Below are 26270 nucleotides of genomic sequence, written 5' to 3' on the forward strand. Positions count from 1 at the left end.
TCCACATCCTTCCTATAATGAGGTGACCAGAACTGCATAGGTCTCACCCGCAAAACCCAAAGATATGTAGTACAGGTAGATTGGCCACACTAAATTGCCCCTTAATTGGAAGAATGTTTTAAAAAATTCATTAAAAAAAACATTAAGTGGAAAAATGAAATCTATATTATGCATTTCTATAGTTTGTATTTCAGCAAAATTAACTTAAATGTCAAAGATTGGTGAATATTGGTGACTTATGAACATAATGAGAAAGCTGTTTCAGTAATAAAGCATTCAAATAAATTATTACCAAAGTAAGTTTAATATGGCTGTAGGTGCCAGTTGAAAATCACCTGATTATACATGTTAAAATTGTTTTCAGGTTTGAAGTAAAATAACTACTTTTGGAGCTAATGGTGTCCAGATGTAAACTATCCCTCCTAACACAAGAACATTACCATTAAACTGCATCTCTGCTTGATATTGCACAGATGCCATTCATAATAAACCGTACCATTTAACAAATGAAAATTTACATTCCAACAATTAGAAAAGTTTGCTTTAACTAAAATTAATATTACATGATGGGAAAGAAATTGGGTGAACATGTTTGGCGTTGGTTTTCTTATTTTGAAATTTGCAAATCTATTACAGTTGTGTCAGACAGAAGAAGGTAGTTGAGTCTTACTTTTCTGTCACTTGCAGGCGAAAGACTTATAAAGACTTTTAGGCCTAAGTCCAGAACACGCTAAAGAGCTTAATATCACCAAATATTAAATTTGTCTCTTTTTCTTGCTGCATGCCTTTATTTCCCAATATCTCAACTGCTCGTGAACCGAAAGTAACTGTCTTTTTATCTATGTTTAGAACACCCCTACATGGCTGAACAAAGATCTTGAGTGTGAAAGAATGTAAAAACAAATCAATTCCTTGTTAACTAAGAACAAAATGTTTCAATTCTATTGTCATATAAATGCCTTATTTAAACATTAAAGACCTTTTTGTTAAACTAAACAGTTCCTGAAGGACATATTTGCCATACTTTTGGAATGAATGTTTCGTAGTCACTTTGACCACAAAAATTCACAATCAACGTCATCAGTATTAAAATGCTCATTGTAAGCATTTGTTTATCATTCATATGAGACAACTTTGAATACTTCAAGTTCTAATTGCAAAATAATGGGACACCTTGTGGAACAGCATTAGTCACATTGTAGCACCAAGTTCAGGACTCCACTTCGAGCTCAGGAAATTGCTCCACTGTCTCAATGCAACTGCGCGGAAACAAAATAATTTTTTAATTTACAGAACTCGCAAATTTCATAAGGCAGCACGGTAGCACAGTGGTTAGCACTGTTGCTTCACCGCTCCAGGGTCCCAGGTTCGATTCCGGCTTGGGTCATTGCCTGTGCAGTGTGGTGATATGCATCACTGTAGATACACAAGGGGTTAATGTAAGTACACGTAGACTAGCTAGACACTAGAGGGAGCACCAGAGAGATGACACACAGACACTCAACCAATAGGTCAGTAAGATAGGACACGACCAATGGGCATTCACGGTACACACAGAGGTGACACTACCACAGGGGGCCATTACACAAACCCATATATAAAGGACACAGCACACATGATCTTCCTCTTTCCAGTGGAGACACTCAGTGAGTACAGACACAGGGTTGATTCAACATCACACCCACCACCTGGATTGTAGCAGACTGGTTTGTCAGTCTGAGTAGCTATAGAAGGATTAACAGTAGTGGTGAATCCAAGTAGGAGAATTGTAAATAGTTTAATAAACGTGTTGAAGTTATCTCCACGTCTGACCCTTCCTTTGTCAGAGTGAACATCAAGGAAGCAGCTTATACTATGCCCAGAGCATAACAAGACATGCGGATTTTGCATGTTCTCCCCATGTCTGCATGGATTTCCTCTGAGTGCTCCGGTTTCCTCCCACAATCCAAAGATGGTGGTTAGGTGGATTGGCCATGCTAAATTGCCCTTAGTGTCCAAAAAGGTTAGGTGGAGTTACTGGGTTACGGGGATAGAGTGGAGGTGTGGGCTTAAGCAGGGTGCTCTTTACAAGGGCCGGTGCAGACTCACCAAATGGCCCCCATCTGCACTGTAAATTCTATGGTTCTTATGATTCAGTGCATTTCTGTACAGTTTTTTCTGTTTGTTCTTTCCGCTTTACTAAGTTAGTTTCATTTGCTGTTGCTAATTTTTTTGTTTGAATTAAAACTTGGCAATCTGCTAAGTCCTGCCCTTCCTGCTGCTTTGAAACTCATTGTCTTTTTGCCTATCAACCCTTTTAACTTCCACAATTTAATTCTGTTTTGAGTTGTTCTGTTAAGTTGACAATCTTTGAGAGTTTGTCTGGAGTGTCTCCCAGCCTCCTGTGATTGGGTAACATCTTTCCTCCTCTCTTCTCTTGGAGCCTACTTGCCAACCAGTTGCAATATTGCTCTTCTTCCTGTTCAGACTATATTCTACCTGCTCCAACTAGATTGCACCTCTCCTTTAGGAAGAGCACGCTGGCTTTATGTACTGCAGGTGGGGCTTGTTATAAGTGGGGCTAGCCTCACACCAATTTGGCCCTTTACTGAAATGTGCAGGCACTCAACGGTGTGTTCAATGCTGGCTGTGCGCAACAATCATCAAAAGTAGCAGGCAGCCAAAAGTTACTGTGCTTATCAGCATCAGAAACAAAGAATGTGGGTTAATTTTACATGCCTGTTTTTAGGGGTATTGACTAAAATAATCTTTATTAGTGTCACAACTAGGCTTACATTAACACTGCAATGAAGTTACTGTGAAAATTCCCTGGTTGACACACTCCGGCGCCTGTTCGGATACACAGAGGGAGAATTCAGAATGTCCAATTCACCTAACAGCACGTCTTTCGGGACTTGTGGGAGGAAACCAAGCACCCCGGTGAAACCCACGTAGACACAGAGAAAACATGCAGATTCCGCACAGACAGTGATCCAAGCTGGGAATCAAACCTGGGACCCTGCTTGGGTCACTGTCTGGCATCCTTTGAATAGATATTTACTTTTATTCTATCTTGTACTCGTGCATCGCGTGCTCAAAACAATGTGGTTGGATAGTGATGTTGCATATGCTTTGGTAATCATTTTGCACCATGACTTAACTTTGCAAACTTGCAGTTTTTCTTTTCATTCCCCACTTGGGTACCCCTCCATACAATGGAGTGACAAATAACAAGGACATTTCTTCCTTTCCAAATTAGATAACAGGACAAAGGAAACAACTGCAGTGAAGCCAGTTGGATGGTGAGAATCATTCAAAATTCTGCTGAATACATACAAATATTTATCTCTGCAGTTTGTGAAACTTCCTTCTTCCTTTCTTACTCATTTTTATTGTTCGTATTTTAACAGAAATTTTGAGCTGACTGCAGATTAATTCCACTAGCATATCCTTAACTAGTATATAGTGGTGGCTTTTCTGATAGCAGTGCAAAAATAGCACTGTAGAGCATGGTACTAGCCATTCAGAGTGGGAATGTGCTAGGGTCAAGGCCGGCTCAATGCTGGGTTCCCTGGCACCTCCAGCTAAGATGCAGTAGGAACATTGCAATTGATTATCTCAACCTGTGCTGGAAGGGTGGATCTTTGGACACCAAGTGTGATGATGAGATTGGCGCAGCTATATTTTCTCCCATGACACTCATTGTCATTGTAAAGCTTCTCACACGATGAATAGCCACTTACATGAGTTCTGGAAACCATACCTGAGAATGAGTCACTCTCTCCAGGAGTTGGAAGAAAAAGGATACAAATTGGAGGGAAAGAATCAAAAAATATGTGTGGTGGTATGAACTAAGATTAGCTATCTGTACAGATCTCAGTAAACCACAATCCCAATTAGACAAACCTATTGCTGAAAATTCTTGGCATCCAAATGGATGAAGAGTAAGTTGCGCCAATGTACACACACACACATACACACAGGGAAGTATACGCACACATGGAAATGCATGCACGCGCAGTAGAGCATGCACACACACAGAGGGAAGCACAACACACACAGGGAAACACACATGCAGGGAATCATACAGGCACCCATGGAAGCACACATGCAGGGAAGCATTCACAGATGTACACATACACACACAAACTGAAACATACACACACAATCACGGGTATATAAAACACACGGGAATATACACAAATGCACACGTATAGACACACTTAGGAAACACAGACAGCACACACAGACGACACAAACACACTTGATAAGATCCATTTCTAACAATATGACCTACAATGTATATTATTGATATTAGAATTATATTAGATAAACAGCAGCACCATCAGAATGTTACTGGTATTAAAACAAGAGGAATTTTGGTTTGTATAATATGCAATAGACAGTTCTGACTTCAGCTGCAGTTGTACAGTTCTTTATTCCATACAGATAGCTCAATGGTAAAGTTTCTATCCCTCTTCAAGTTTCAGAATTATTTGGTCTATAAGTTTTAGTTACAGAGTAGGACACTACGAGATGTTGTTTAATTAATATATGTAAATTAGGCTAATTAATGATTTGTTATTCATCACAATTATACTAGTTTGGCTTTGATGGCACAATTATTAATGTTTTTATTAATAACTCAGCTGAATGTCCCCATTTGGTCCACGATCCTGACATTGGCCATAGTTTTGTCCATAGTGTACAACTGAGTTGTCAGGGCATCATGTTCAAGGGGGCTACTCTCTGCAGGATGGCCACCAGTTGCAGCTGTGACCCTTTGATTCCCACAGCTCCAGGAAGGGATGTTTGAAAGGAGGTGGCTGACCCTTCCTGGGAGGCTGTGTCTAGGAAATCACGGGGCTCTGGCCTGGGTTGCATCAGAAAGATCTTGGCTGCATCATCAGTTGGACTCAATGTCCCAGTGAGCACTTAATCGAGTCTAATTAGGTACTCACCATAGCGAGTGGGTAACTATTGCCAGTCAGACCCAACACCTCCAGCAGGATCATTCAGAACTGCCCCAATATGGGATTCCCTCATTTTGCTCCATCTGTACTGCCTCCAAACCCGACTCTGCAGGATTTGGGAACATTCATCCCTTCATGTCCTCCTCCAATAATTTGTCATCAAACATTCAAAACAGTTTTTTAAGGCTAATTTACAAGAAACTTAAGAATATAATTTGAATTTCTCTTTAAGGTAGTTATCTTTCACTCTTTACTCATGAAATCCTATTAAGTCAGATGGAGAATGTAAATTTTAAAACCATTTTAAAGTGTTTTGTTGCTGTGTAAATACCGTTCTTACAATGGTGCTGAACCAGGCAAGTTCAAAGTTCAATCCCTGTTTACAGTTAGTTGATCTCAGCCAAGCAGCAAGAAAGGTCTAATAATTGGCACCTTTCTTATTTTGTGTGTTTGTGGACGTCACTGGCAAGGCCAGCATTTATTGCCCATTCCTAATTAACCTTGAACTGAGTGGCTTCCTCATTTCAGAGGGCAGTTGAACACCCAGCACATATCTGTTGGTCTGGAGTCACATGTAGGCCAGACAGGGTAAGGACCCCGGACTTCCTGCCTTAATAAACAATAGTGAATTAAATGGGTTTTACCGACAATTGCTGACAGTGGCCATGGTCACCATCACTGAGACTAGTTTTCAATTCCAGATTTTAATTAATTGAACATAAATTTGAATTCCACCGGCTGCTGTGATGAGGTTTGTTCCCATGTCTCCAGAGCATTAGCCTGGGCATCTGGATTAGTAACCGGGTGACATCATCACTATGCCACCAGCTACCCTGATGTCTCTACATTGAGGAGGAGAAAGGTTGACTAGCCTCCTGCTCCTGATAAGTATCCAGTGCTACGTTTGTGAATGTCAAGTCAGAACAAGCCTCGGTTCAGTATGGTAATGTTTTACTTGGTTCTCTAGCTTGTGTTAGATTTTTGTCTTCGCCCCCCCCCGTTGGAGTGGATTGCGAAACACACACACACACACACTTGCAAGTGCACGCACATACGTGAGCACACACAGACACTCACAGACACACATTCACACTCGCACATACACACACTCACATACATGCACACACACATGCACTCACTCGCACAGAGTCACATGCGCACACAGAATACTCTTCTAGTGCTGGGAAGCATGATATATTTTCTGCATGTTCATTGATGTTGATAAAAACACCAAAAATACAGGTCTGTATGTTTACAACAAGAGTTATTTATAAATCATTGTCTGGTATATCACTTTGGAATCTTTGCAAAGCATTTGTCCTGGTTTTCAGCGAGTGTGCCATAAATATTTACCACCGGGTAAGATTTTACAAACTCTGTAAAGTCAGCAACAAAAAGCAGATTTCAGATTACAGAGAAAAATAAACTATTTTAAGAAACATATAAAGATACGGTGAAACAATGCTTTTACAGTTGTAGTGGAAGTGACCGCCAAATTTTTTTTTTGCCAATATCTCCTCCTTTCTTCCATTGCTGGACCCCCTTCATGACTACATTTGACAACTTCTGATGGATCTTGGCTGCAGAACTGCCTGTGACCACTGAGTGGCGCAGTGTGTTAATGTACCATTCTGTTAAAACACCCCACTGACCCTTTTGTCCCACATATTTTTTAAATTCAGCTCATTAATGGTCTGAAATCATTATCATGAATATTCCACATTTCTCACCCCTGGCAGCAAGGTTCTCCCCATCACGAAAATGTTTATGTGTGAACACACATTATGCACCGGCGAGGAAAAGGAGAATTCCCTGCCCCCAGGCTGCAAAAACCACAATGGATCCACTTCACCCACCTACTTCATGAACGCTGCCAGTGCTTTCGCTGCCCCCAAAGGCTAAGACGAATCCAAGTTGGGGCTCCATATCCATATGAGATATCACAGCCAGCATCCTCTTCATAAACTCCACATCATCCCAATGTGGGGTGTACACAGACACCAACCCCATTGACTTATCCTCTCTGTCGCTGTAACTATACGTACCTGCCGCCCTGGTCCGCTATCACCTCCATACGAAACCAAACTCTTTTGTTAATGGGTGGCATGGTAGCACAGTGGGTAGCACTGTTGCTTCACCGCTCCAGGGTCCCAGGTTCGATTCCCAGCTTGGGTCACTGTCTGTGCAGAGTCAACACATTCTCCCCGTGTTTGAGTTTCCTCCGGGTGTTCCGCTTTCCTCCTACAAGTCCCGAAAGAGGTGCTTGTTAGGTGAAGTGGATATTCTGAATTCTCCCTCTGTGTACCCGAACAAGCGCTGGAGTGTGGCCACGAGGGGATTTTTACAGTAACTTCATTGCTAATATAAGCCTACTTGTGACACTCGTAAGGATTATTATTATAATAGTTGCCACCCCTTGGGCCCTCTATCAAAGCCCGACTGAAAATTTTGAGTTGATTTTAGGAAGTTAATGGGGGAGGAGGAAAACCAGCAGGTTATTGGCTGGTCAGCTAATGTGACAGGCGGCCTCCTGTGAGATTGTAGTCCGGAGTCAGGTGGTAAGTTAGTGTCGGCGCCGGATAATGTTAATGGGGCATTTGAGGCGTTCTATAGAAATCTGTATTAATCAGACCTACCGGAGGAGGAGGATATGTGGAGCATTTTGGAGGGTTTGGAGTGTTCCAAGGTGGAGGAATGGAGGTGCAGTGGGTGGGGGCCGGACGGGCTCCCTGTAGTTTTATTAATTACATTTTTTTTTCTTTTTTTTTAATAAATTTTTTTTCTCGGGTTTTAATTAAAAATTTGCCGATCAATTGGTGCTGCGGCGGGCAGAGGTGTTTAAGAACTCGGTGGATCAGGGGTCTCTTCCGGAGTCGATGATGCCAGCATCCATCTTGCTTCTGCTAGAGAAGGATAAGGACCCAGTGGAGTGTGGTTTGCTCAGCTCAATTTCAATATTAAACATCGGTTCGCGAGCTTTGAGGAGTTGGTGGCGAAATTTGGGAAGTTGGGGTTCGAGCTGGAGGAAGGGGTGTGGTGTGAGAATATGTGTACAGCACCATCATGTGCGAGGTTAGGACTGATCCAGTTGGAGGCAGTGCACAGGGCCCATTTACCCAAATCCAGGATGAATAGGTTATTTGCGGGTGTGGCGGATAAGCGTCAGCACTGTGGGAGGGGCCTGGCCAACCATGCACGTATGTTCTGGTCATGTCCTAAGCTCGTGGGGTTCTGGGTCTCTTTCTTTGGCACCGTGTTGGCGATCTTAAAAATTGAACTAAAGCCTTGGGCCCTCGAGGTCATATTTGGGATATCGGACTTGGTCACCGGTGCTAACAGGTGGGGGAGGCGTGGGGGGAGGGTAGAGGAGTCTGTTATTGGCTGTTATTGTTTTTGTTATGTGTAAAATATTTTTTTAAATACTCGCTAATGGTCCAAATCACTCCTTCAATGTTATCCAAATCACCAAAAAGGCTTGTAAAAGATCATTTTACTATATAACTCTTTATTTCCTTTGAAATTATATTCCAATATAAATCATCCATTGACAAAGGGTGAGATTCTCCCTAGCCCGATGCTGAAACCAGGATCAGCGATCGGGCGGAGAATGGCTTCCAGCGCGGATCCGGTTTGAAGCCGGTTCACGGTGTCATCGGTGTACCAAATCGGTGTCATCGGGACGTGCGCCACGTGCAGTCGCAAGACCGCTGGCGCATCTTCAGCCGGCCCACCCGCAATGCACCGCCCCCAATAGGTCGAGTTCTGGATGGCGCCGGCCACGTGTGGTCCCAGCGGTTGGGAACCCGGCTTGCCGGCTGCAGACAGTGTCCAGCACTGCCACACTCTTCCGGGATCCGAGCCATTGGCCTGGGACTTCTGCTGGGGCTGGGAGGAGTGATGGGGGTTGGACAGACGGTGGACTGTGAGGTCGGGGTGGGACGGTATGCGGTCCAACACGCTCGACGCCATGTTTTCTGCACGACTGGTGCATGCATCGTAAGTATATAAATAGATATAAAAATATGGAAATCAGGTTCATGCCCTTTCTGGGTGTGAACCTGATCACATCACGGAGGTAAGGGGTGTCTCAACCTGAGATCGCGCCATTACAAATCCCGTTATGGCCTTCTCGCGCGATCCTGCCTATTGACTCTGCTTTCTGTCCCCACAGATGCTGCCTGACCTCCTGTGTTTTTCCAGCATTTCTGTTTTTGTTATCGATCTAAATCAAACTGGTTTCCAAATCTAATCCTGATTCTAAAAATTATAATGTCTTTTTGATGCTCTGCTACAAATTATCGTATTGTTTTAGTGTTCCAATAAAACTCGACATGTGGATTATATTTTGTAAATAAATATGCTGGGGTAGGTTATGCTGAAATGCTTTGAATAAATATCTGAGCTTCCCATTACATATGTCCTGCTGCCAGCAATGAAGCTGGGAGCACATCTGCCATTGTCCTTCAGTAAGAAGTCTTACAACACCAGGTTGAAGTCCAAACACTAGCTTTCGGAGGACTGCTCCTTCCTCAGGTCAACAACCTGGTGTTGTAAGACTTCTTACTGTGCTCACCCCAGTCCAATGCCGGCATCTCCACATCATTGTCCTTCAGGGATGAGTCCTGCAGATTTTGTACAAAGTTGGGGCAGGGTGGGGGGTAGGGGATAAAACTGAGTTATTCAAGGGCACGGTTGGATCCTATCAATGGGGCCTATATAGGCACTTGCACCTAGACACCGCCATTCAAGTAGCATACCAGTATAAATACAGTGTTGGATCCCGGCTGAAGAGCAGCAGTGGGTATTATTTGGAACGTTGCAGGCCCTGGCCTAGACTTTGATCTTTAAGGGCCAGACAGAAATCTTGCTGCTTGTAATATAGTGAAAAATAATCCAATCAAGATGACAACACAGCATAACTGGGTATGTGTCATTTTCCTGGAAACTCCACTGGAGGTATAGCAGGAGACCCGATAGAGCCTCTGCCAAATTTTAAGTGACTGGTCTTTAATAGTATGATAGCATTATTTAAATATTAAGATGAGATGTATTTCATTTAAGTCTATTATTTAGCCACCATCTGGGCACACTACTTTAAATACAATCAGAAATCAGTCAGAAGCTGAGAGATAAATTGCAAGGTGGAATAATACGAACTATGAGGTGAAATATGTAGGCCGAGGTTTTATTGCACCTCAACTGCCAGCAGAGGTGGTGGAGTCAGAGTCATTAGGGACATTTAAGCGACTCTTAGACAGGTACATGGACAGCAGTAAATTGAAGGGGTGTAGGTTGGGTTGATCTGAAATTAGGATAAATGGTCGGCACAACATTGTGGGCTGAAGGGCCTGTACTGCGCTGTACTGTTCTATGTTCTATGTTCAATCATTTTAAATTGGGCAGTATCGCAGGTGGAGGATGAAGAAAATGGAACAGTACGTTCCACCACCAGATCTTCAATCCTAAAATCTTGTGCCATTTCTATTTCTGTCAATGCTGCCTCCTTCAATTCTGGTGCTGCATTAGTTGAATGACTGTCGCATTCAGGTCATAGCCTAACATCAATACCGTCAGGAGTTTGCCTGGCATTTGTTAATGAACCCTGTCCTATGAAGCTGGTTCCGGGTCACCACACTGAGCAGAACTCATGCCTTGACCCCAGTGATAATACATTAAGGACAATTTTGTGACCAAAATTAAAAACTTAAAAATAAACTTGTGAGAAAATGCTTGTAAGATCATCTGTAGCAAATCTCTAATGGACAAAAAAAAAATCATGATTTGCTTAGATAGGTGTTTTTAATGAATGTTAATTTGTATACTGTTTCTCAACAGAATGATTTTGAGTTGAAACTTTTCCATATCCGTGGGGAACATGCTGAAGCAATCGCTAAACTTGAAGAAACTGCTGCACAATTGAAAAATGCGTTGGAAAATAAAACAAAAGACGGCAAATCTGAAACAAGAGATGTTGCTGTTTCCACTGCAGATGGACTTGTACCAAAAACATTTCGCAATGTTTGCATTCAAACTGACAGAGAAACATTCATCCACATTCAAGATGATGGCAAAATAGCCAAAAGCAATCAGACCAGTCCAGGAAAGCTGAATCTTGCATCCTTGAACCTGAATGGCCAGTCAGCACATTCTCTGCACACTATAAAAGAGGAAGCTTTATCATCCTCACAAACCTCAACTTCACAAGTATCAGATTCTCAGCCTGTTCCAGCTCCTGCTTTATCACCACCACTCTCAGACCAGTCTCAATGTTCTGCGACTCTTCTCCCAGGTTCTGGGCCTCCTCCTCCGCCTCCTCTCCCAGGCTGTGTACCTCCACCGCCACCTCCTCTCCCAGGCTTTGGACCTCCTCCTCCACCTCCTCTCCCAGGTTCTGGGCCTCCTCCTCCGCCTCCTCTCCCAGGCTGTGTACCTCCACCGCCACCTCCTCTCCCAGGCTTTGGACCTCCTCCTCCGCCTCCTCTCCCAGGCTTTGGACCTCCTCCTCCTCCTCCTCCTCCTCTCCCAGGCTGTGGTCCTCCTCCTCCGCCTCCTCTCCCAGGCTTTGGACCTCCGCCTCCTCCTCCTCTCCCAGGCTGTGGTCCTCCTCCACCTCCTCCTCTCCCAGGCTGTGGCCTTCCGCCTCCCCCACCGTTTGGATTTGCTGGAAATTCATCTTTTCCTAATCCCAGTTTATCCACAGAGAGACATGCAAGGAAACCTATGGTTGAACCACGTCGCCCAATGAAACCCTTGTATTGGACAAGAATCCAGATAAAAGATTCCAGGTACTGTACATAAATGATAATTATTTCTGTTTGTGTGTTTTAGTGCTGTTCCATTCATATAACAAATTAGAGCTACATTTACAATTACAACTTGAATTTGCTAAATTAATTCAATGGCAGCTAATTGTGAATGAGATGGAAAGGGAAATGTGAAATTGTCACCTTCCCCACCTTGGCAATATTTATCAGCATTCTGGCAGTATTTTGGCAATATTTGGCACTGCCCTCCTGTTGAAGTGAAAGTCAGGTGAGGTTCTGTAATTGGTAAGTGCTCTGTTCTGTCAGCTTACTGATCACATGATAGCAAAAGATTCCACTAATAATCAACTTTGTGTAAGTTGGGAAAAAACTGAGATTCAATTTTTACAAACACTTTATTCTTTAATTTTAAACTGATGATAGAACAGCAATAAATTAAACAGCGTTTCTTAGTGTTAACACAATTTTTTTTTCTCTACAAGTTCACCTTTTATCAAAACAGTGTTAATTTTATTAACTCCAGGCTAACTCTTAATGCCCAAGGCATTAACTATAATAAATGTTTGAGTGACTGTGGATAAAAAGATATGGACAAAACTTTGCTTTCTCAGCACGGCCCTGATGCATGTTACAAAACACAAATAATTGTGTTCTGTTATTTTTCATCCGCAATGTTAAAATATACCAACATAAGCAATGTTTTATGGTATTTTAACCTGTAACCCGACAAAATCTTGGAAGCAATTTGGATTCCTCTATCCTGGCTGCAACGTCTACCTTCTGGAAATAATCACAAATCCGTCCTTGCAGTGGCGACAGTAGTGTTTTGAAATTGGATGGGCTTGGCCTTTTGCCATAGTAAGTCAAGACCATGGCTCATTCCTGTCAGTCTCTCGAGTCTAAAGGCCAATGTGTATTTTACCGTGTAACTCACTGTCACGATTTCAAATTTCTTTGCCTTTTTTGAAGTACCCTAATTCCTCTGAATCTTAATTTTTTTTTTCAATCCTTGTCCGTTTTTTAAAAGCAATTAAAAAAATTTCTGATCATCTACTTCAATTACACTGGCTTCTTCTCCCCTCTTTTCTCAGACTCCATTTTTGAGAAATGCCCCAACTTTTATCTCAGCCGTTCCAAGAACGTGGAGCTACCATTTGCAGCCAGGACTCTAATATGAGCAAACCTGCACTGTTTAATTGGCTGTGTATCTAACCAGTTCCTCAGATGGATCAAAACTATGGCGTGCTGTTGAGAACAAGCACTTTATTTTCTCTGGAAGGTTTAGAAACCCCATTACACATTTGAGATGTTTACGGACGGGATTGTCCGGTCACGCCAACCCCAAGATCGTAAATTCCTGCCCGAGCTCAATGGACATTTAAATATTTTGTCAAATTTTCCGTCCTCCCGTGGCAGGTAGGCCCGGCATATTTACCCGATTTCAATGAAGTTGAAGTTTACAGAGGTTTCATTTTCTCCTGTGTACCAGCTAAGCAATATCGGCAGCAAGTTTATTCTTTCCTTCAGTTGCCCAAAAATAATAATAACAACCTTTAATTGTCACAAGTATGAAGTTACTGTGAAAACCCCCTACTCGCCACATTCCGGCGCCTGTTCGGGTAAGCTGGTATGGGAATTGAACCCGCAGGGGCTGGTTTAGCTCACTGAGCTAAATCGCTGGCTTTTAAAGCAGACCAAGCAGGCCAGCAGCACGGTTCGATTCCCGTACCAGCCTCCCAGGACAGGCGTCGTAATGTGGCGACTAGGGGCTTTTCACAGTAACTTCATTGAAGCCTACTCGTGACAATAAGCGATTTTCATTTTTTTCATTTCATTTTCCCTGCTGGCCTTGTTCTGCATCACAAACCAGCTGTCTAGCCCACTCAGCTAAACCAGCCATCAGTTTAGGCAGCAGGGGCACTTCTGAGAAGAGAGTCTGACTTAAGGCACATTACCCTTGTGCACTACAATAAAAGTGAATTACTGCAGCTGCCGGAACTCTGAAATAGGCACAAAAAGTGCTAGGAATACTCAACAGGTCTGGAAGTATCTGAGGAGGGAGAACGTTTTATAACTCTTAGAGTCATATTCAACGCAAAACCTCTCTCCACAGATGCTGCCAGAGTATTTCCAGCATTTTCTGTTTTTATTCCTTGTTTGGACGTTCAGGGAGAAAATGAGATGGGGATGTTAGAAATGCTCCTCAGAAACATTGATTACTCAATGAAGCTTTGTGCTGGCTCAATTCTCAGTTGGGAAGCTCCACAAATCCTAATCTTTGGACACTAAGGGGCAATCAACCTTTCCAGCCATCCTGGCCTGTGGCAAGAAACTGGAGCACCCGGAGGTAACCCACATTGACATGGGGAGAATGTGCCCATGGGGAGACAGTCACCCAAGGACAGAATTGAACCTGGGTCCTTGGCACTGTGAGGCAGCAGTGCTAACAACTGTGCCACCGTGCTGCCCTGTGGGAAATTCCGCCTACTGTCTGCATAATAAACTAAATAAAATAGCCCTATAATTGAATGGCTAGTTGAATAGCAAATGAAGCGTAGGACAAGAACTATTTTTGTTAATTTGCAGGAATGGTCTAATTGAGTATGGAATGTTAGTTATAGAGTCATAAGGGTCTACAGCGGAGAAAAGGCCCTTCAGCCCATTGTGTGTGTGCCGGTCAAAATCAACCACCTAATTATTCTAATCCTATTTCGCAGCACTTGGCTCATAGGCTTGAATACACATCTAAATATTTCTTAAATGTTATGAGGGTCCCTATCTCCACCACCCTCTTAGGCAGTGTTCCCAGACTCCCACCAACCTCTGGGTGAAAAAGCTTTTTTCTCACACCCTCTCTAAACCTCCTGCCCCTTACCTTAAATCTATGCCCCCTGGTCATCGATCCCTCCACTAAGGGAAAAAGTGGCTTTGTGTCTATCTATGCCCCTCATAATTTTATACATTTTAGTTGGAGCTCAGCAATGAGCTATTTAGCTGTCTACAAAGTTGCTCAGAGAATTCTTATCCCTTCAAAAGTTCTTTAAAATAGGGAGTGAAATTTAATGATCTGATAATGAAAGGTAAAATACTGATCACTGTGGGCATAATCAGATGGCCAAACGCACTCAAGGATCCTCTGTGTTGGCCTGAAATCAGGTCTGCTACCAAGTAAGAGAATTTAAAATAAAGCTATACTCTTATATTTTAAAAGCAGTGGCAGATGCAGAAAAAAGGGAAATGCAAGTACCAAATGCAGAATTTATGTTTTAAAACATCCCCACATTTATCAACATAGAGTAGGTTAAGGGGGGGGGGGTTGTTGGGTTACGGATATAGGGTGGATACGTGGGTTTGAGTAGGGTGATCATGGCTCGGCACAACATCGAGGGCCGAAGGGCCTGTTCTGTGCCGTACTGTTCTATGTTCTATGTTCTAGTATTTACCCTATGTACCAATTTCCCCCTGTCAACAGCAGTTTGCTGCAGTGAAATTCTTCAATTCATTCATTTTGAGCACATGGTTTCATAACAGAAGAAATTCTCGAAACTCGTGAAATTTAGATGCATTTCATGCCCAGATTATCAATCGCACCCAACACAGAAGCTGTATCTCAATGTGCGAAAGGATGCTGGTGCTTGATGCTGGTGCACAGATATCTTGATAATAAACGTGATGATAATGTTGGATGTTAACATGAAGTTGTGAAGTCACAAGATTGTCGGTAGGGTTCACAAAGCAAGCTTTAATTCTGATTTATTTTGGAATGTTGTAATCTGTACCTAATTGTAAAGTAGCATCGTCATAAAATACAAGCACAGCCAATCATGATTATTGAGGAAGAGAAAGATTTCAGAATATTCAACATTTCACCCTATAATGATTAATTAGGCACCGTTCTAAATACTGCACTGACGATTCATTACACGTTTTAAACTTATGCTGTCTAAAGTATATTCAGTTAGTATGGGCACAATTCACCCAAGAGATGACTAAAAGTCAATTTGGGAGAACCCTCCGATTCATGCCCCTCCCCCCCAACCGATATGAAGCCCCTTCGTACCCCTTTCACTGCCTGAACCCTTCATGCCACCCCACTTCATGGACATGACCCCCGTCAAGCCACAATCCCTGGCAGTGCCAGCATGGCTCCTGGGCACCCTGGCACTGCCATCCTGGCACCAGAAAGTCCCCCATGGCACTCTGGCAGTGCCAATAAGGAACCATGGCAGTTGCAGGTTGGCACTACCAGGATGCCCAGTGGGCACTGCCGGGGTGCTAGCAGGAGTGCCACTATACTCCCCTGGCCACCTCGGGGTGCTGCAACACCCTCAGAGACTCCTGGAATGGTAATCATGCTTGGTCTATGCTTGCGGAGGCCTCACCTGGTGGCTCCCGCAAACTGGGAGGATGCGGCCTCAGCTAGCCCATGCATATTTAAATGAACCTAATGGATCATTAAATATTATTATCCAGATCGTGTCCAGCGAGGGCATGATTCAGAGTGCGCCGGGCACCATGGGTCAGGTGACTCTGGTACGGTTTTGGGCTCGGCGCGAAGCCCATTTTGGGCCTCTCCTGTGAAGCACCTTGCGCACACAGATTGGCGCCGGGCGCAATGCAGTGGTAGAATTGCACCCTATGGGCGCGATTCTCCGCTGCCCATGACGTGTCGGAGAATAGCGGGAGGGCGTCCCCGACATTTTTCCCGCCCTCCCGCTATTCTCCTGCCCCCCCCCCCCCCCCCACGGCCGCCCCACGACACGAATCGCTGCTCGCCGTTTTTTACCGCGAACAGCGATTCTCCCCAGGCCGATGGGCCGAGTTCCCAGGCCTTTACGGTCGTTTTTACGGCAGCAAACACACCTGCTTTCTGCCGTCGTAAAAACGGCCGCAACATGCCCGTTCTGGGCATCCAGATTGGCACGGCAGTACCACAGACGCACTCTTTCTCCCTCCGCCGCCCCGCAGGATCAGTCCGCGGGGCGGCCGAGGGAGATGACGGCCCTGCCCAAGCGCGGGTTGGAGCCGTCCAATCTGCGCATGCGCGGCTGACGGTATCGTGCGCGTCAGCCGGCGTGACGCTTGGCGCGCGGACTTAGCGACGGTCGCTAAGGCCGCGATGCTGTGGGTCACGGGGCCCCGCTGCTAGCCCCGCCCGGGGGGGGTGGAGAATCAGGTACCGGGAGGGGGCGCGGAGGCTGCCGTGAAACACGGCCAGTTTCACGGCAGCCTTTACGACTCGCCGCATTTGCGGAGAATCGCGCCCTATATCTTTGCTAAGAGCTGTCTGAAAACTAGTTTTATTGGGCATGATTTAAATCAATTTGGGAAGAGAATGTACCAATTTGTGTTTGTTAAAATCATGCTGTGTGCTTTTGTGTGAATAATATCACATTTGACAATTTCAACCAAATGTCATTTCAAATTGCAGCTGAGGTACGTAGCACTGTTTAGTTTCCGACAACAATTTAAAAGGAAAGGTTCTGGTCAGCACATTTGGTTGTGTAAAGACAGTGTAGGCTGAGAAACCAGGCAAGGGCCATTTTGTCTATTTCCTGCCTTATTGCTTTGCTTTAGGTTCCAATCTAAGTTTAAATGCTCCTTAAAGCTATCAATGTGATTTTGTGTGATTAACCGCAGGGTTGCTGTTTCCGTCATGCACAATAAGAATCTTTATTTCAGTGCGCCCATCCCGCTTCTGCCCACCCAGCCCTCCCATCCCCACTTCTGATCCACACTCAAGATGCATCCATAATTCCAATTAGACCCGGAAAGCTCACCATGAACCTAAACACCCTGTTGAGTCAGGAGTGGAGTTCACCAACAGATGGCATTCAGCACTTGCACCAGCAGAGTGGACATGCCGGTTTTTCTGGCCACCTGTAAGTTGAATGAATATGCAGAGAAAAATGCTGGATAAACTCAGCAGATCTGGCAGCAGCTGTGGAGAGAAACAGAGTCAACATTTTGGATCTAAATGATCCTTCTGCAAAGAAAGACATGTTTTGTTCATCTTACACATCAGAAGTGACCAAGCATTATGCAGCTGGGATGTGTGAAATATTTCAAATATGTCAAACTTTTAAGGATTTCAGTTGAAAATTGCAATAAATTTGTGTGCCTTGCTAGAGTGTCAAAAGGTATGGGAATAATAAAAGAGCTTTAAGGGCGTTCTCGTGGGCAGACATGCACATGTAGCATGTTAAGAGAAAACAATTTGTGGTATGAATACTTGGACCGTCGATGGTACTGTAGGAGTGCAGCTCTCCTAAGGTTGACCTGTTTTCAAGCTCTGAAGTTACCATACACAAGGTTGCCTGTGATTCCCAGCACCTGTCAGGTACCTTGTATCGCTGATGTTCAACGATGGTGCCCTTGAGTGTCAGAGTGCTGTCCACCTTGCAGCCCTTATGAAGCAACATCTGTCCTTTACTACTTCTGGAACAGAGGGTTAGGGTCCTGCACAGGCCCAGATCGTCACACCATAATAACATTTCTTGGCATTCATCAACATCTCTGAAAAATGTGCAGGAATTCTCCCCCAGGCCATTGAAATTGTGTCTGGATTTTCCCCCATTGCCAGTGGATTAATGGAGAGGTCCAACTTTCGTCTTTGAAAGCTCGCGATTTTTGAATTGTTTGCTTCCTTTCTATATGTTCCTGAAGTATTCAAATAACATGGAATGCCTGCATTTGAAGCACAAGGTTGAATTTGAGAACGATGGAGAAGGCGTCTTTTTTTTCAGAACATAAAAAATGCCACGCTAGAATTTTCATTCCGGTAACTCCTACCTTGCTGCCTGTAACATCTGGGCCTGGATTTCCTGGCAGCAGGCAGCAACAAAAAATTCCTGCCATGGTGTTGAATTATTCTGTGTTTGACTATGTGAGTCTATTGACTATTGGCAGCATGGTGGCACAGTGGTTAGCACTGCTGCCTCACATCACCAGGGACCCGTGTTCAATTCCGGCCTTGGGTCACTCTCTGAGTGGAGTTTGCAAGTTCTCTCTGTGTGGGTTTCCTCCGGGTCCTCTAGTTTCCTCCCACAGTCCAAAGATGTACAGGTTAAGTGGATTGGCCATGATAAATTGCCCCTTAGTGTCCAAGGATGTGCAGGTTAGGTTATGGGGTTATGGGATAGGGCAGGGTGGGAGGGGGAGTGGACATGGGTAGAGTGCTTTTTCGAAGGGTCAGTGCAGACTCAATGGGTTGAGTGGCCTCCTTCGGCACTGTAGGGTATCTATAATGCTCACTGTGCTTGATTGGTTAAGACTGGGTGTTGATTCAGAGAAAACAATACAATCTGGAGACAGAGCCGGGAGCTAGATCTAGAAGCATGAAGTCAACATTTTAGAAGCACTGTGAATAAAACCCTGTTGCACAACTATAAACCAGTGCCATCTATGCACAGATCCATGGTTTAAAATATATAACACTTGGGACTATCTGGACTCTGAAAACAATCTAACCCAATGAAATTAAATTTTTTTTATCTGTTGTATTTCAATTCAAATGTGATAGATTTGTTGCAAAAATTTTTAAGTAACAAATACTGCATTTCCTAATAACACGTTTAAACACACGTTTAAAATTGTGATTAGAACATTTCATCTCCCCCTCAGAAAGGTGGAAGATACTGTCAGCAAAAGTAGTTACTGCTGTATTAATTAACTGCTTCAAAAAAATGCAAGTATGTATCTGTTTAAAAAAGAAATTGGAAGTTAGGTCACAGAAGATACAAATATTATGCAGGACACCAAATGCTGTTGGGATAGGTGTGGTGGACTTCTGCGGAGGTTAGCAGATGAGGGTTAATTAGTGCAGATGTCTAGGCAGATAAATATTCTGAAAAAATATTTATTCACCTTTTAGTGTCATAATATACACACAAGAATATGATGGTGCACAGACAGGCAATGATTGACACACAGGATGACCAATGAACACACAGAACACAGCAGCCAATCACCAGACAGGACACGACCACTATAAAGCTAGAGGGCACTAGTTTTCCCGCTCTCTTGGGATCCAGCCTCTGAGACAGTCAGAGTCTGTGAGCAACAACTTGAACATACACAATGTGGTAGTAAGATAAAAGCAAATTACTGCGGATGCTGGAATCTGAAACGAAAGGGAAAATGCTGGAAAATCTCAGCAGGTCTGGCAGCATCTGTAGGGAGAGAAAAGAGCTAACGTTTCGAGTCCGATGACTCTTTGTCCCTCTGTTACCCGAACAGGCGCTGGAGTGTGGCGACTAGGGAATTTTCACAGTAACTTCATTGCAGTGTTAATGTAAGCCTACACCGAACAAGCACGTCTTTCGGGAATAACCTGCACATCATAAATGCTTCACAGCTCCAGGGTCCCAGGTTCGATTCCCGGCTGGGTCACTGTCTGTGCGGAGTCTGCACGTCCTCCCCGTGTGTGCGTGGGTTTCCTCCGGGTGCTCCGGTTTCCTCCCACAGTCCAAAGATGTGCAGGTTAGGTGGATTGGCCATGCTAAATTGCCCGTAGTGTCCTAAAAAAGTAAGGTTGGGGGGGGTTGTTGGGTTATGGGTATAGGGTGGATACGTGGGTTTGAGTAGGGTGATCATTGCTCGGCACAACATTGAGGGCCGAAGGGCCTGTTCTGTGCTGTACTGTTCTATGTTCTATCTTTGGAGTGAGGGAGGAAACCGGAGCACCCGAAGGAAACCCACGCAGAGACGAACGTGCAGACTCTGCACAGACAGTGGCCCAAGCCGGGAATCAAATCTGGGTCCCTGGTGCTTTGAAGCAACGGTGCTAACCACTGTGCTACTATTTACATCCAATATCCCTTTATTACACAGTCTGTCCCTAAATCAGGACTAAACACATCTTTCACTGCTTTTCCCCTCTACCTTTTCCGGAATTACAGTCGTTTTTCCGGCCTTTTGCAGATGGGTGTAAATCTCTGTTCAGCCAGACAATATTAAAAATAGCTGAGCCCAAGATTCTGGACCGTGGGAGGTGCCTGCCCATCCGCTCTACCTCTGCTGACAGATCACAGCAATAAATTGGATAAGGTAGCTAGCAGGACAATCTAGAAACAATTTTAGTTTGGTCCGGTTTGTTCATGTGCTGAAAGTGCTTAGTAATTATATTGCTCAGGATATTTGACGCTGTTTTTGACACACAGCAGTGTACTTGTAGATATTGTGGTCTGACTATTTGGGAGTAGCCATAGTTGGTGGGCCCGTTGGAGGCCAGAGGGTATAATCACTGAACCTGAAGGATGAGGCCTGACATTCCCCCCAATATTGAGCATTGATTCCACGGAGCCTGCAAGATGAATAGAACTGCTGACAATGTGTAAATAAAGATCAGGCTGCAGTAAAGTAGCAGTGGCCCATGGATGAGCAGGTGGGGTGGGCTGGGGGAGGGGGGGGGGGGGGGGGTGCATGATTAGACTGGGAAGTGGGTGAGACAGGTGTTAAAGCTGCTTATGTGTCCAGATAAGGGGCTAACTCCTGTTTTAGGTGCCTGTGCTGCAAGCCGATGGTTTGGCCTTTCCCAACATGGTCAGTCTTCCGAGTGGCTCCCCTCATTTTCTGCTCCCGACCGGCAATACAATTCCGCCCAGAGCGATTTTTGTTTGCTTTAGATTTTAAGCTATGCTTATGTTGAATCGGTGTGACTACTGTAGAAGTTTATTACTGAGTACATGCAGTGTTTTGTGAATTCTTATTTATCTTATTCTTCCAGAGATGATCAAATGTCAACTATTTGGGAATCACTGGACGAGCCTTGTATCCAAGATGCTGAAGAATTTGAAGAACTGTTTTGTAAAGCAACAATGAAGGAAGTGAAGAAGCCTTTGTCGGACACGTACCAAAAGACAAATAAGACTAAAAAGGTTAGTTTTAATGTGAGCGCAGACCAAATTTATCACAGGATATCGAATTAGTCTTGCCATGGATTTTCAACGACAGAAAATAATGGGCATTTTAATGTATCCCTAATCGAGGTGACAATCAACATTTTAATTTCTGTATAAATTCAGGACAAATAAACGATAAATCTTCGGGCATCTTAGGATGCAGTTCCGTTATGTGATATTTGAATGCAGCCGCAATCATTCCAGTTTTGAGTAAACACATTTCTGTGCTAATACTACACAGTGTGGTAGCGTGGCGACTTTAAGGGATGGGCTGGACAGACCATGTGACTGAGCCAATCGTGCAGGAGCATGCGAATCCCGGCCAATAGGGAGTTTGCGCGGGAGCCCTGGAAGCAGTACCCTGGATAGTGTGGACTCCAGAGCTGAAGTGATCAGACCTGTTATCATAGAATCATAGAATGCCTACAGTGCACAAAGGGGAGAAACACCAACAAGAGTCGGGAACTATTTCAATGTGAGTGAAAATACCTATCATAAGTAAACTGAATATTTTTTGACCAAGGGGCTGAAGATTGGAGTCAGCACATCGAACGGTTCTGCTATATTTTACTCGATCGACGGCGGCATGGTGACACAGTGGTTAGCACTGCTGCCTCATGGCACTGAGGACCCGGGTTCGATCCTGGCCCTGGGTCACTGTCCTGTGGCATTTGCACATACTCCCTGTGTTTGGGTGGGTCTCACCTCCACATCCCAAAGATGTGCAGGGTAGGTGGATTGGCCATGCCAAATTGCCCCTTATTTGGAAAAAAAAATTGGGCATTCTAAATTTGTTTCTCAAATGTTTTTACTCGATCGATATCACAGGACGAGACAAGCAGACGGTGATAATTCTGACAGTTTGCGGGCCCCAAAAGTATAATCTAATTAGGAACCTCACATCCCCAGAGGCACTCAACTCAAAGACCTTTGATCAGAGTTACGTTGGTCGAAGAACACTTCAAACCATGGTTCTCGATTATCCTCCCAAATTATGAATTTAACTCTGCAGTGAGGGACCGTGAAGAGTCTGTCTCAGCTTCCATAGCCAGCCTTCACCAGCTGGCTGAGTACTGTGAGCAAGGAACCGCACTCAGTTTCATGTTGCACAACCAGCTGGTTTGTGGGATCTAAAGCCTCGATATCCAGAAGAAACCCCTGACTAAAACCACCATTACGTTGGAAAAAGCAATTGAGATAGCTCAGGAGAATGTGAGGTGCATTGTAAAGATCAACAGGCCCAGCAGAAAACCATACACGGCCCGCGGGAATGGATCTGAGTCAAAGGACCAGGAAAAGGATGGGGTATCGACCCAAGTCAGAGGTGGTCTGTTATCGTTTTGGGGGGGGGGGGGGGGGGGGGGGGGGGGGGGGGGGGGGGGGGGGGGGGGGAATCATCCCCAAGAGACCTGCCATGTTCGGTAGTGTGTTTCCGATGTCCACGCAGGGGTCACATTCGAGCACGTTGCTGTACTAGGAAAGTGCCAATTCAAATAAAACTGCAATAGCAATCCAAAGCGCCGCAGAACATAGTGGAAAAGAGCTCTGAAGACGAGCATGTGATATATTGGTTAAATGCAGTCCAGTTGAATAAGACGGCCCCAATTGAAATTGTTCGAAGGGTAAGTGGCAAATCCCGTGTCAGTGATTTATGGGAGGATATTGGATGAGGATAAGGTGTGTTTGCAGGGGGTTAAGGCAAAGTGGGAGGAAGAACTAGGGGGTGGCACTGGAGGAGGGATTGTGCTGTGAGGTGCTGCGGAGGGTGAATGCCTCGACTTTGTGTGCGAGGCTGGAGCTGATAGAGCTGAAGGTGGTGTACAGGGTGCACCTGACACATCAAGGATGAGTTGGCTGTTCGAGGGGGTGGAGGATGTATGTGAGCGATGTGGAAGGGCCATGCAAACCATGTTCATAGGTTTTGGCCCTTCCCAAAGCTGGAAACGTTTTGGAGGGCGGTTTTCATCTACATTTCGGCAGTTCAGCATGTTGATGTGGAGCCCAGTCCCTGGAAAATATGGCTGAGATTCTCCAAAATCCCAGCCAAGTGTTGACACGGGCGTCAAAACCGGCGCAAGCGACGCCAGCGTCAACGGGCCTCCAGGTCCAGGCATTCACTCCTTCCATGGGGCTAGAATGGCACCGGAGTGCTGTGTGCTGCTCCGGCGCTGGAAGCTGGCCTGCCATGGCCGGCGAGGGTCCACGCATACGCGCCACAGCCGTCTCCGCGGTGGCCCGCGGGCAACATGGCGGAGCCCTACAGGCCCCTCCCCCACCCACCGATCAGTTGTCCCCTATCACGGGCCTGGCCACCGTAAACAACCCCCTCCCCCCCCGGAGTCGGCTCCTGCTAACCCCCCACCAGGATGGCCCCCGCAACCTGAACACAGAGGTCCCGCCGGGTAGGACCATGACTAAACGACACCAGCGGGACTCGGCGGAACTCCGCGGGCACTCGGCCCATTAAGCGCTGAGAATCGTCAGGGGAGCAGCTTTCAACGGCCCCCAACTGGCTCCGCGGCGACCGTACCGGCGCGATTGGCGGCGATTCTCCGGTCAGCAGAGAATCGGCGGCCTGGCGTCGGAGCGGTGTGGCGGGATTTGCGCACCCCCTCACCGGTCGATTCTCCGACCCGGCGCGGGACAGGAGTATCCCACCCCAGCCGGAATAGCTGGCGGATGCGGGGGCAGATGTCTCAGCTTTCACCTCGCTGATTGTTCGCAGGTGGATCCGGTTGGGGTAGTGGTCAGCTGCTCCACCCTTTGTCTCAGCTTTGCAGGGGACCTGCTGGAGTTTTACTACTGGAGAAGGTTACATTTGCTCTAAGAGGGGCGAATGATGGGTTCTAAAAAAATTGGGGTTTACTCATTTTGTATTTTGGAGAGTTGGTTACCATTGAGGATGGGGTGGGGGGGGAAGGAGGGATGGGGAGGTTTAATGGGTGGGGGTATAATGTGTTGGGTGGGTTTATTACTGTTGTAAAACATAAAGATGTTGAAAATTTGGAATAAAAATACTTTTAAAGAAAAAATATATCCTTGATGGAACTCAACCTTTAAGTTTGAACAGCACCATAACCAAGTTTTCCACTTACACTGGGGAACCCTTGATCATCGGAAATGTCAACACACCAGTGACATATGTAGAGGCCAATCTGCCCTTGGTTTTCATGGAAGGGCACAAACCCAGCCTGGTGGGAAGAGACTGGTTACAGAAGGTGAAATGAAATGAAATGAATTGAAAATCGCTTATTGTCACGAGTAGGCGTCAATGAAGTTACTGTGAAAAGCCCCTAATCGCCACATTCCGGCGCCTGTCCGGGGAGGCTGGTACGGGAACTGAACCGTGCTGCTGGCCTGCTTGGTCTGCTTTAAAAGCCAGCGATTTAGCCGAGTGAGCTAAACCAGGCCTCATTAGATTAGACTCAATTGGCTGCAATTTTGTAAGTCTCCAACGGCGTCTCTTCAAGACGTCGTGAGGAGGTATGAGGACAGTTTTCACAAGGAACTGGGCCAGATCAAAGGCATCAAATTCAAAATCTTCATCAAACCGGATTCAACACCCAACTTTTTTAGAGCCAGACTGGATCGTTCAATAAGCGATTTGTGGGGACTACAAACTGACCATTAATCAGGCTTCCCAGGTGGATAGGCATCCGATTCCCCAAATTGAGAACCTCGATGCCAAGTTGGGGGAGGGGCGGTCCTACCTACTCCAAATTGGATCTCAGGCATGCGTGCCTGCAATTAGAATTGGATGAAGAATTCCCAGAGGTTTGCCACAAGAAACACCCACAAGAGCCTTTTTCAATACACATTTGCTGCACAATTTTCCAGCATACGATAGAAAATCTCCTCCAAGGAATTTCCCAGCTGATGGTCTACCTCAATGACGTTCTAGTCACCACCCCAGAAGAGCACTTCAACCCTGGAAAATCGATCGTGCTGACATATGATGTGTCCTTGCCGGTTTATGGGCAATTTTATCCCACAAGATGGGAGATGGTTCTGAGCACCCCATCGATGTTGCCTCGGGGGCCCTTTCAGAAGCAAAATGGAACAATGCCTAAATTGAGAAAGAGGACTTAGCAGTTGTATACGGTGTGAAGAAATTCCACCAATATGTGTATGGTTAGGGATTTGACATAAGCCAGGACTGGGACATTTAAGGGAAGACAAGTCAATACCACTAATAGCCTCAGCTGGAGTGCAGTGATGAGACTTCCTGCTGGCAGCTGACAATTATGCTTTCCAACACCGGCCAAGCACTCAGATCGCCAATGCAGATGTGTTGATCCCACTCCCGCTGCTGAAGAGCGTCCTGCCTCCACCAATATCCCAGGAGATTGTATTGGCTTCCAGTGTCGTCTGGACATACACACAACTGGCCCCGGAGAGACCCCATACTAATAAAAATAAAGAGAATGATACAGACTGGGTGGCACTATGAGAAATCTGAGTAATTATAGCCTCATTTTACCGACAGGATGAATTAACCTGCAAGGATAGTGTGATCTTATGGGGATCATGAGTAGTTATTCCACCTTCAGCCAGGGGCCTCTCTTACAGGAGGTGCATTGTGCCCACCCAGGGCAGACAAAGACGAAGATGCTAGCACACAGCTATATCTGGTGGCCAGGCATAGATAAAAC

General features: G+C 45.2%; 1 protein-coding gene across 2 annotated transcripts in view; it reads left to right on the top strand.

Moving 5' to 3' along the window:
• The window catches only part of fmn1 (formin 1), a 532192-nt gene that overhangs the window by 234348 nt on the left and 271574 nt on the right, over positions 1–26270 (top strand). For both annotated transcript variants that reach the window (XM_038785764.1, XM_038785772.1), the window contains 2 exons: positions 10788–11737; positions 21444–21594. In XM_038785764.1, coding sequence (XP_038641692.1) covers positions 10788–11737; positions 21444–21594 — 1101 coding nt within the window. The remainder of the gene's footprint in view (positions 1–10787; positions 11738–21443; positions 21595–26270) is intronic.

The sequence above is a fragment of the Scyliorhinus canicula genome, chromosome 2 (assembly GCF_902713615.1).
Source record: "Scyliorhinus canicula chromosome 2, sScyCan1.1, whole genome shotgun sequence".
In the NCBI taxonomy this organism is placed as follows: Eukaryota; Metazoa; Chordata; class Chondrichthyes; order Carcharhiniformes; family Scyliorhinidae; genus Scyliorhinus; species Scyliorhinus canicula.